Raw genomic sequence first — 12,149 nt, 5'->3', positions numbered from 1 at the left:
ATTTCTGCATGTTGTGGGGTATAACAGCTAGTTGACCCTTGGGGCTATGAATACCCTCACTTGCCTCTTTATGGCTCTCTTGGATGGTTGATGAGTTCATACACTTCATTGGAGAGTTAAGAGGAAAAAGAAGAACTCAAGTGATTTGCATGTTCCTTAATTAAAGATTAAGAAAATGTTTATTACTAGGAGAGTAGCTAGCATGCATCCATCCATTTATTTGGCTTAGATTATGTCAAGAGAGATCTTTGGCTTGTTACTATTAGTGATTGGAGTCACCTGGACGGCTTAATGACATTTGATCTTGGTGAGCTTTATGGAGAAGATTTTTTGAAGCCCTAAGATGATGATGTGCTGGTTTGGAGTCTACTGATTCAGAGTGTAGAAAGGCTACCACTAAAGAACACTTAGTCCTTGCGCGAATCAAGAGGAAGCTAGACCCTTGCGTGGGTGCTCCAATGAGAATTAGGAGGAGCGCCAACTCCTTGATACCTCAAGAAAAAAATAGAGCTTTCCTTATTTCTATATTTACATTTGAACATTATCTTCTACCATTTATTTTGTGCAATTTACATTCCGCATTTACATTTAGAATTGTCATACTAGACTAGGAATGGAACTAGGATGCAAAGCTTTATTTGTTGGATAGACTCACTAGAAACCTAGAGCACATATATAAGTTAAGGTTGTTTTAATTCCTTGCTCTCTGTTTCTAATTATTAGGGAAGTTTTTAAAACCCAATTCACCCTCTCTTGGGCATCTTGATCCTTTCAGGCACAACATACCTTCTCACACTTTCTCTCCCTCTGCCTCACGTTCAACCGCTATCTTCCTACGCAGCTCCTCGCTGATGCTCAATTTCTTCCTCCCTCTCATGCTTGGCCTTTTGCGGGTAATAATCTTAAGGTCCTACTCATGCTGCTTCTTCGCCATCTCAGCGTATTGTTTGGCCGAAGAGGATGTCTCTTGGTCGGTCTACTCCTCAATTGACACAATGGTGGAGATCGCAAAAACAAACCAACAATCAGACAATGTTGACTAAAACATAAAATAAACATATATGCAAAATATGCGTGTGTACATGTCCATACCATAAGTATCTTTTGTTTCGCCGGTCGATTGAAGAGATAGTTCAGGCACATCCAATTCCTTATCCAAAACATGTTCCATTCATTAGAGACCACCATCTTACACTCACCACAAAAGGCACAACGTTGGCTTCCGAGCGGACAACCGGTGGGATGACAATGCCATTTCAACACTACACATGGAATCATACATCCATTTAAAAAAATACTAATTTACCATAAACAAATCGTATATGCAATGTAAAAGAATAAAAACAAATCTAACTAACCATACACTAATTGCTACTAACAAATTCCTTCTACTTCAACATTAATTTACAAGATAAAAAAATTAAATCATCTACTACCACTATTCATAGGTACACATGGACAATATGGTGACACACTACCAAAATAACAAATCCCTACTTCTCTCTCTTCCAAATTGCTATTTATATAGGCTAAGCCTTTCTACATTGCATACATCAATGACCTACTAACTTGTTCAACCACAAAATCAAGCTAAATCCGAGAACAAAATCGCACATTGCATGCATCACTCAAAACTAGGGTTCCATTAAATACACACCAAATCAATTCAATCCAAAGGAAATAATTGGAGGAATGGAGAGATATACCTTCAGGATTCGATCCCCTCGGAAAAAGGGGTTAAATCTATGAGGATTTGTGGATTTGAGGAGAGGTGAGGCAAAGAGAGAGAGCTCCTTTGCTTTGTTCTAACTTAGGCAGTGGGGCGGATAAAGGAGAAGAGAGGAGAAAGGAAATGAATGACCTCCTTTTTACTGCTCATGGCACGACATAGTGAACATTGGCGCTGAGCCATGTATACATCGCTAAATGGTACAACACCGTGGTCTGCTACTATATTGCCCATTCTACTTCAGATCTAACGTGGCACACTTAAGGCTTGGTGACTTAAAAATGGTTCATTTTTGCAATTCGTTTGGCCAGGGGTCGATTTGCAATTTTTTCTGAAAAATGGCTAAATTGCAAAAATTTCAGCAGTGGGCGAGACTGAAGCAGTTGTACATCGCACCAATCATTTGGTGCCTGGAACCCATCCCAATGCTTGCCACATAAGCACTTGTAAAGGCCTCACACTAGCTGAAAAAGAAACGCGAAAAAGAGCCCTCTCTCACTCACTCTCTCTCTCTCTCATCGACGCGATGGCGAGACCATGACTCCATCATGACTGTGTAGCCGAGAACACGGTCATTTTGTACGCTCAAATTCCAATCAGAGGCTAAGATTTTTTTCACCCAAAGCTTAGAGGAATCCTGATTCACGTCGCATTCAGAATCCGCCAAAATCACAAGAAGCCAAACCAAATAGTACGTGTGAGGAAACAAACCAAACAAATCATATCTTCGCCGATGATAACTCAACTCTGAAGCACGAGATTTAGGCTAATATATTTGACCGCGATTTTTTTTCCTATTTCCTACAGTAGCATCAATGCTAGCTTCTATATTTGAAATGCGTTATTTTTCTGGACTGCTTGGGTAATTTATATTTATGAACTTTCTGCAAATCCTGAATTTTAAACAAGATTAGCTAATTTTTTGTGCGTTAAAAAAATATAAATATTAGATCTGATAACATGAATCATAAAAGATACGGAGATGTTGATGCACTGTGGAAACATCACCGAACGAATACGTCAAGAGCGATATCGTAGTTTGGTTTTAGATAAGATCCAAAAAAATAAGGAGATATTATCTGCTAGGCTGAAGCACAAGAGTGAATGATAAAAATAAATAAATTTTAATAATTTTATTAGATGAAAGAAAAATACATATATAATATGAGATTTTATATATAGTAAATATTGGTGGCTGCAGACAGAGCTGCCCATCCCACTACCCAAAGCGAGCATCGACCCGTCTATTCTAATATACAAGTCGTTCCTAGTAATGCTATCCATCCACTAGTCGTTCCTAGTATACAAGAGGAAGCGAGACCCAAAAAATAATGTCCTCCATCTCCATCCTGCACCGGGCCTGACTCCGCTTCGCTCTGCTCCCGCTCCCACCTTGTCGCGCGCGTTATACCACTCTCCGCCCTCCTCCTCCACCCCGGAGGCATCTCCGCCTGCCTCGCCGGAGCGCCATGAGCTCCGCCGCGTCCAGGCTGTCCCACATCGCCGCCGCCACCGGGGGCGGCGCAGCCGGGGGGTCCAATGAGCAGCCGCCGCCGCCGGCGTCCGCCGCGGCCCAGGAAGACGATGGTGGGTGACGCACTGACGCCTCGTTTCCCGGAAGGATCCTTGCGTTTGGTTCGCGGGAAGGGTGATGGTTTTAGTGGATTTGGGTTGGGTTCGCGGGGGCGAAATGGGAGCTCTGGTTGACTTTTTGCCGGCTTGATTGTTGGATCGGCTCGCGGGAAGGTCTTATTTTTCTGAAGTTTTTGGCTCATATTATAGATGGGCGATTTGGATTGTTCTTTGTACCATTGGAGTAGTTGTTACATAGATTAATCTGGCTTGTTCTAGTGAGGAACACACCACCAGCCACTTATTTTTTCCCGAAGCTTTTGGTTCATTTAAGTTGTGTATAGCTTTATTTAGTTTGCTTGTTCAGTTACTCTGTACGCAGGACGATTATATCTGTAGTAGCACTTGTCTGGGAAGGTCATATGATCATATCAGGTTCCTTGTGAAGTGTCTAGACTCTTATTTAACTTGTCTTAATCCTGTTTCTAGTTCTATCGCTGTAGTTATTTTGCGTGTCTACTTGCAGTGTAAATGTAATCCCAGAATTTCTCGGACAAGTTTCAGATACTAAAGCTTTTGTTTCAGAATCCCAGAATTGCTTTAATGCACTTAGGAGTCCAATGTAATCGGATATTCGGTTCTGGGATATTGCCTGATTATCAATGTGATAAAGGAAGATGATTGAATTATTGGGTTGTTGATCACGATAGTAAATAGACTGCTTGAATGAGTTTGTATATCTCTTTGCCAATCATACATGGTTACTTTTTGTATGCCCTGTGATTGAACATTCACATTTAATGCTGCTTGAGCATATATTATCCTTGCTGTTTTTTTTTTTGTGAGGAATATTATCCTTTGTTTTAACTCTACGAGAAAACATAGTGTGGACAGTGGTATGGTGAATAACTATTGTATTTGCATACCATGCAGATCTTTCATCGGGGGCAGTGGGCTACTGCCTTCCTCCAAAAGAAATACAGGACATTGTTGATGCACCGCCGCTTCCTGTCTTGTCATTCTCACCAAACAAAGACATGATTCTATTCCTGAAGCGTCGAGCGCTTCCGCCACTATCAGATCTTGCAAGGCCTGAGGAGAAACTTGCTGGTATGAGGATTGATGGACATTCTAACACTAGGAGTCGAATGTAAGTAATACTTGAAGCTTTCGTCAAATTTTCAGTGTCTGTCCTATACCCTGTCATTTATGATAAGTTTATTGCTATGCTCATGACATGTCATTGTTCGGAATCTGATAAACCTAATTTGTAGGTCTTTTTACACTGGAATAGGTATCCATAAGCTGTTGGACGATGGGACTGTGGGGCCAGAGAAAGAGGTACATGGATATCCGGAAGGTGCAAGGATTAATTTCGTCACCTGGTAATTTTTAAGATTTTCAATTAAGTAACTGCCTTGATTATTTTGGTACTTATTTTCCTTGTTTTCACTTCTTATTATTTCGAAAATAAAAATGCTGTGTGTATTATGGATTAACATCAATTATAACTTTCGCCTAACCTGCATATGAGCTAGGTCACAAGACGGCCGTCATCTAGCGTTCAGTGTTCGAGTTGATAAGGTGATTGGTTGGCTTGGCTTTGAAACATAGAGAGTTGATGCGTTCGAATGGTTACTTATAACTGACTTAGTGTTGTCCAAACAGGAGGACAACAACAGCGGCAAGCTGAGGGTGTGGGTTGCTGATGTCGAATATGGAGTAGCAAGACCACTTTTTATATCGCCTGAAATATACTTAAATGCCATTTTTGACAGGTGAAGGTGAATGTTTATGCCCAATGTCTTTCCTTGTTACTGCTTGTAAATGACGTTCTTCCTGATATTGTCACAGCTTTGTATGGGTTAATAATTGTACTTTGCTAGTCTGCACTATTCCTGTGACACGTGGAGCTCCACCACAGAAGCCATCAGTTCCATCTGGTCCGAAAATTCAGTCAAATGAGACAAAGAATGTAGTCCAAGTGCGAACTTTCCAAGATCTGCTGAAAGATGATTATGATGCTGATCTATTTGATTACTATGCAACTTCACAGCTCATGTTAGCCTCCTTGGATGGAACGGTGAAGCCAATTGGCCCTCCAGCTGTATATACATCTATTGATCCATCACCAGATCATAAATACTTAATGCTTTCTTCCATCCACCACCCATATTCCTACATTGTACCTTATGGGAGATTTCCAAAGAAAGTTGAATTGTGGACTGTAGATGGGAAGTTTATTAGGGAACTTTGTGATTTGCCCCTTGCCGAGGACATTCCAATTACAACGAGCAGTGTGCGCAAGGGAAAACGTTCGATCTATTGGAGGGCAGACAAACCTTCAACTCTGTGTTGGTATGTAAAGCACATTCTGATCATAACTTATTAAAATTTGCATTGTTGTTTTTTCCCATTTGTTTACAGATGACCTTATCATTCTGTAACTTCGAAATGAACCTCACTACATAAGTTTGTACAAGTGATAATGGAGTAATAGAGTTCACTTGAGTTATGTATTAGTAAGCGAATGAATAAGTAATTGCATGGAAGTTGGAATATGTGAAGTCATCCTAGGTAGTTAAAATCCCGATTCTAGTGCCAGAATCGTAGAACTATACAGGGCTGTTGTATTTGGAGGTAGAATATCAATCCTACTTGTATATTTACTTAAGAGTCTCAACTTTGATTTCATCTGAACTGAAATTAGATGGCACCCATCCATTCTAACTTATTATGCATAGCTTACTTCCAAGGGTCACATTCCACATATAAATGCCATTTTTTTTTCTTGAACACACAAGAGAACTGTGCGTCATTGTATTGAGTTAGAAAAAGCAGTCCGATTACAACACACACACACCCTTCCTTTGCTTGGATCACATTCACGCCTCATTAAGATATACGAAGAGGACGATGCTCCTGGATACATGGCTTTGATCCATTTTGCACCGGCTAAGCTCCGCAACCTCGCTTCCTCCTTAATCTCACAGATGACCAGCTACATGTTGGGGCTTGCCCCGTTGAACACACAATCATTGCAGTGTTTCTAGATCAACCAGGCCCCTAAGATCACAAGGGAGTCGAATCCCTTGCACTGTGTTTTAGTTGTTGTCGCTGCCGCGCCATGCCACCAATCTCGGAACACCACCGGCTGGCCTGAGGGTGCAAGATGCTGTAAGCCGAAGCTGGCCAGCAGGTTGAACCACACCTGTCTGGTGAACACACAGTCGGTCAACATGTGGGATAAATGCCAATTTTAGTGATCCATATACAAATATTGACGCCAAATTGCAATGCTATAAGTGTTTCCATATTAGATGGTTCTGTGCCCAAAATATGGGTACAAATTAAACAATATATTTTTGTGCATAATATAGTAACAAATTGACTTATTTTAATGTAGACAGTACAATATATTAAATTAGGTGAAATCTACCATTCTATGATTTAAACTTTGACTACCTTAAAGCCAATCAATTTGATCAAACAGTTTATGTTGTTTAATTGGTTCCACAGAGCCTGACCTTGTGACCTTTCATCAAGAGGATAGAGTGTTAGGCTAGATGTATCAGCTAAGCAAAAAAGAAATAGTTTCAAATAGTAACTTTTATAGTAGTATAGTTGAATTTTTCATAACTCTCCCTGGGACACTTCTTGGTTGAAACATAGGCACTCCTCAGAGGTCAGAACCTTGAATAAAAAGAGATAGTCTTAGAGATAAGAATATCAACTTTCGTGGTAGTCATAACTTTTCTTGTCCTTTCCTACCGGGTTCTGACTATATTTGATATGTGGTTTGAATATACAGTGAATTTTGTAACATTCCTTTTTTTGCTTTAAATTTAACAACCCTATTTTACTTAAAACTGATTTATGATACATGTGATTTTATGCAAATGCATATGTTTTTTTTGCTATATTCCAACGATACTCTTACATTCTTTTTAGAATATCATTCTTTTATTCTGTTTGTTTCGGTGCTACTAACATATTTACCAAAATGCGAGCAGTTGAGGTCAGTATAGAATTAGGAATCATTGCCAGCCCAGTACCATCAAGCATGCTCACCTTATAAAAAGCATTGACAGAGATTTTGTTTTCCCATCTCATTTTGATTAGATGGTCATGGTCTTGATGCTGTCTTGATGAAGTGTGGTATGGGTAAACGTTTCATTCAAGTCATGTTAATTATCAGTTCTCTTATGTATAAACTTTACTCTTAGGGTGTCAGTTATAATTTTTGTATGCTCTATGATATTCATGCACAGCATTTACTTGAGAGTTAAGCATGACTTCACTTGTCAAGAGGTGCTATACGAGTGTTTTCATGGACTACTCCTAATTTGTTCTAGCTCGTTTTACATGTCCTTTTGATCAGGGTGGAGACACAGGATGGTGGAGATGCAAAAGTAGAAGTTTCACCTCGTGACATAGTTTACATGGAAAATGCTGAGCTTATAAATGGTGAACAGGCAGAGATTCTACATAAACTTGACCTTCGATATGCGTACGTCCTTCAAACTATCCATTAACCTGCTTTAGTTGGATCATTAAGCTTTTCTTCACTGCATTTGCTACAATATTTCTAGCATGAAACTTCAAATGAATAAAGAATAACAATATATAAGTAAAAGGTCTAATAATTAAAATCGCTAGTGCACTTGGTGCCTAAATGTAAACAATGTGACACATTCTTTACACTATCCCTTTGTTACATTTGCTTAGTAACTAACTCTTCCCTCTTGTTGTCTCCCGGGTTTTCATTCTGTTGGTGCAGAGGCATGTCCTGGTGTGATGAATCTCTTGCTTTAGTGTATGAATCTTGGTATAAAACTCGGAAAACAAGAACATGGGTGGTCTCTCCTGATAAAAAAGATGTCAGCCCACTTATTTTATTTGACCGATCTTCAGAAGATGTATACTCCGATCCTGGCTCACCAATGATGCGAAGAACTGCCATGGGAACATATGTCATTGCAAAGATCAAGAAACAAGATGGAAGTACTTACATCTTGTTGAATGGGATGGGTGCCACACCAGAAGGAAATGTCCCATTCCTCGATTTGTTTGACATGTATGTTTAGATCCATAAACCAATATTCTGTATTTCTACTAGAATATAATCGTACCAATATACGCCAGACATTGATGCAACTGTTTCCTTTTTTGGCAGAAATACTGGAAGTAAAGAGCGGATATGGGAAAGCGACAAGGAAAAATACTATGAAGCTGTTGTTGCACTGATGTCAGGCAAAACTGATGGGGAACTGCCCCTTGATCAGTTAAAGATACTTACATCAAAAGAATCAAAAACTGAAAACACACAATATTACTTGCAGACTTGGCCAGAAAAGAAGCAAGTTAAGATCACAAATTTCCCCCACCCATATCCTCAGCTTGCTTCCTTGTATAAGGAAATGATAAGATACCAGCGGAAGGATGGAGTTCAACTTACAGCAAACTTATACCTGCCCCCAGGTTACGATCCATCAAAAGATGGGCCTTTGCCATGTCTAGTTTGGTCCTACCCTGGTGAATTTAAAAGCAAAGATGCTGCTGGGCAAGTTCGTGGTTCCCCTAATGAATTTCCAGGGATTGGTGCTACATCCCCTCTTCTTTGGTTGGCTAGAGGGTATTTTTCTCTTCTTGCTATTCATGAATAATAGATTATGCATACAACTTGTCCCAATGCTGGCTCACAAAGGCAGAAAGAACACCCTACACTCCTTCAACCATTTAAAAATTTCTAAAGTCACTCTTTTTTTTAATGCATGTCTTGCAAATATGTTTCTTTCTGGTACACGCACACGCACTCAACACTTTGGCCTGCAGGTTTGCTATCCTGTCGGGTCCGACAATCCCAATTATTGGTGAAGGTGATGAAGAGGCCAATGACAAGTATATTTTCTACCTGTGCTCTATTCCATTTCCTTCTCCAGGACTAGAGAATTTTGAACTATGCTATTGTACCATAGTATATTCATTATTTTAATATTGCAAACAATTTTGTAGGTACGTGGAGCAACTAGTAGCAAGTGCAGAGGCTGCAGTTGAGGAAGTTGTTAAAAGAGGGGTGAGCCTTTTCTACCTCTTTGTGCATACAAATGATGTTTTAAAAAAATGAGTTTGTTGCAGTCACACGACCCACTAGTGAGTGATTTTTATGAAATCAGTCTGTAAAGTTCATTCATACGTGGAGCCTTTTCGTTCTGCAAATGTGCTTGAAATGTTCTTCTATCCTGAGAAATGCCTTCCAAGAGTTGACGTGATCTTTTTTTGTTGCATTTCTTTAGGTGGCTCACCCTGATAAAATTGCTGTTGGTGGTCATTCATATGGTGCATTCATGACAGCCAATCTCTTAGCTCACGCTTCTCATATTTTCTGCTGCGGGATTGCTCGTTCTGGAGCTTACAACAGGACTCTAACTCCATTTGGGTTTCAGGTACATACAAATGCTGAATAGGCAACTGCCTATATGTGGAATAGTTTTTTAGTCTTTATTAACAACCTGCATTTTTCTGCAGAACGAGGATAGAACACTCTGGGAAGCAACAAACACCTATGTCGAGATGAGCCCTTTCATGTCTGCAAACAAAATCAAGAAACCAATTTTACTTATCCATGGAGAGCAGGACAACAATCCTGGAACATTGACAATGCAGGTCAAGTCTTATGTACAAGCCTACGCTTACTCACAGCCTATCAGATATATCAATCGCTCTAGAAAAGAGTGTTCATTGTTTATCTGCTTCTCGCCATATATGATGTTTGAAGTTTTCTCAAGCAGTTTTTATCACTAATTCAAATTTGACATGTTTATAATTGATCGTTGCAAATAGCAACTATATTATTTTCCATGCTGAAATTGCGCGAATGACCAAAACCTCTATAGTGATAGAGGTAGAGTAATACAAACATGTTACCAGGACCTAAGAACTTTTTATTGTTCCAGGTAACCAATTTTCATTTTGCACATGTGAAATTGGATCTGCTTGATTTCCAGTACCTTACCTAGTAAATTGAAATGATTTGATCGCTTCTGATTGTCTTCTGCATTGTTTTTGGAGGAAAATATCCTCTATGTTGTTATAATTTGATGTCCTCTTTATTCTTTTTCCTGGTTAGTGGATGTTCGTAGTCTGCATTGTTTAGCTAATTGTTGAGTGTTATTATTTAATTATGTCTTTTTATTTTTATGTTACAGTCGGACCGATTCTTCAATGCCTTGAAAGGTCATGGTGCGTTGTCTCGTTTGGTGATACTTCCTTTTGAGAGCCATGGGTACTCTGCGAGGGAGAGTATTATGCACCTCCTCTGGGAGACTGATAGGTGGCTGCAGAACTACTGTGTAAACGGTACTAGCAAGGCTGATTCCGATTCAGCAGCTGACAGTGAAAACAAAACACTGTCAGCTACTGGGGGCAGTGCAGCTCGTGAAGGTCTAAGCGCTGAGGGACCCTCATCAGTACCACAATCGCTTTTCTGGTAACTTTTTTCTTTGATTGCTGCTTTTCTTCTGAAAAAAAAAAGACCCACTTCTTTGTTTATTGTTGCTAATTGGCACCCCTGATGTTGCCTTAAGATTTATGATGTCTGCTTCAAAGCTCATTCTCATTCTTTAGACTGAATAGAATGGAAATTATCATCCTGTAATTTATTCTTATGTCATAATTTTCACATAGGGCAAGGTTTCGACGATGTTGTCTTAAGCTTTACACAGCGCAAATGCATGTAACCTAGCAGCCAAATATTTTGGTTGTGATGCATTTTGCAAATTAAGCATAACAACATCAAAGGATATTGAAACAAATGGTTTTATTTATTTATGCTGCTTATAGAATAGCGTTTACTTTGGCCAAATATGCATTCATCCGCGTAAACATGTTTTGTCAGTATTTATGCTTCAGCCAAGATGACAACAGTCTCTTGATTCCATACAGATCAACTTTGTTCAGTTGGCGTTCATGAACCATCTCAGGACAGCGGGTCTAAACGGAAAATAAAATGTATTGTTGCACTAGTGCCAGAACTGGTGCTTCTTGCCTTCTTCCAGGCATGGCTTGATTGGCATTATATTTGATCGGATTTCTGCTGAAGGTGATTATATCACTGACGTGGGGAAAGGCCTTATTATTGGTGAATATTGCACCCTGATTGAGTTCACTCGATTTGTATTTTATTGGTAGAGGCCAATACAAACTGTGTAATTTTTCACGATTACAGTTATAGACTAGTGCATGTATAGAGTGCATACCAGGAATGCAGTCTTTGGAGTTTTGATCCCATTTTTTGAACTTGACAGGAAATTGCTATATGCTATTGTTTGACAGCAGACTAAAGTATTGATATAACGCTGCTTATTCATGGAAAGTCTTGGCGTTGTCGCATTCGATATTTCTACTTATTATCAGCTCTATTGCAGCTGTTGCGCTGAGATTCATTCCCAAATTGAAAGGTGCAGAATAACTAAAACTGAAAGATATTAGTGGAAAAAAGAGGGCAACAATGCTAATAATTAGTCGGTGAGAACGTCGTTTCATCAGGCAATTATTAGTATTTACCTCTACACAAGGTGAGCGATGACTTCTCACCTCATCGGGGCAGCATTGGATGTTTACTGCACACTGGGTTTGTTGTTATTGACCCCAAAAAATCCGATTAAATATTGGTCACGGTCAGAGTTCAAAGTTAGGGCTAGAAAATGACGTTTGTGACCCAAGCAGAAATTTTGATGGGTTTTGCAGAAGGAAAATTTTGGATGGTCGAATCTTTTTTAGGTATGGCTAAAATTTAATCTCAACCAAATGAAGGCCTTATTTTGTAGACACAACCAAAATTTTGCTT

General features: G+C 39.5%; 1 protein-coding gene across 2 annotated transcripts; it reads left to right on the top strand.

Annotated features, from left to right (window-relative positions):
- Positions 1–3,022: 3,022 nt before the first annotated feature.
- On the top strand, positions 3,023–10,794 carry LOC133916253 (probable glutamyl endopeptidase, chloroplastic). Of its 2 annotated transcripts, XM_062359856.1 has the most exons (14): positions 3,023–3,316; positions 4,235–4,451; positions 4,576–4,686; positions 4,840–4,885; positions 4,970–5,079; positions 5,156–5,659; positions 7,683–7,811; positions 8,082–8,378; positions 8,478–8,936; positions 9,137–9,202; positions 9,317–9,377; positions 9,598–9,747; positions 9,830–9,967; positions 10,510–10,794. In XM_062359856.1, the coding sequence occupies exons 1-14, from the start codon at positions 3,199–3,201 to the stop codon at positions 10,792–10,794; spliced, it is 2,691 nt and encodes an 896-aa protein (XP_062215840.1). In that variant the 5' UTR covers positions 3,023–3,198. The 2 variants fall into 2 exon arrangements, with proteins under 2 accessions (XP_062215840.1, XP_062215841.1); XM_062359857.1 differs by lacking the exon at positions 3,023–3,316 and having other exon boundaries at positions 4,279–4,451; positions 4,596–4,686.
- The last annotated feature ends 1,355 nt before the right edge of the window (positions 10,795–12,149 follow it).

The sequence above is a fragment of the Phragmites australis genome, chromosome 4 (assembly GCF_958298935.1).
Source record: "Phragmites australis chromosome 4, lpPhrAust1.1, whole genome shotgun sequence".
NCBI classification, from domain to species: domain Eukaryota; kingdom Viridiplantae; phylum Streptophyta; class Magnoliopsida; order Poales; family Poaceae; genus Phragmites; species Phragmites australis.
This window is presented reverse-complemented; position numbering and strand designations above follow the sequence as displayed.

Bases quoted from the DNA above. Each gene is read 5' to 3' on its own strand.
- LOC133916253 (XM_062359856.1), top strand. From the start codon at position 3,199: ATGAGCTCCGCCGCGTCCAGGCTGTCCCACATCGCCGCCGCCACCGGG. The intron at 4,687-4,839 runs GTAATTTTTAAG...CATATGAGCTAG, and splicing joins AGGATTAATTTCGTCACCTG to GTCACAAGACGGCCGTCATC. The intron at 5,660-7,682 runs GTATGTAAAGCA...CCTTTTGATCAG, and splicing joins AAACCTTCAACTCTGTGTTG to GGTGGAGACACAGGATGGTG.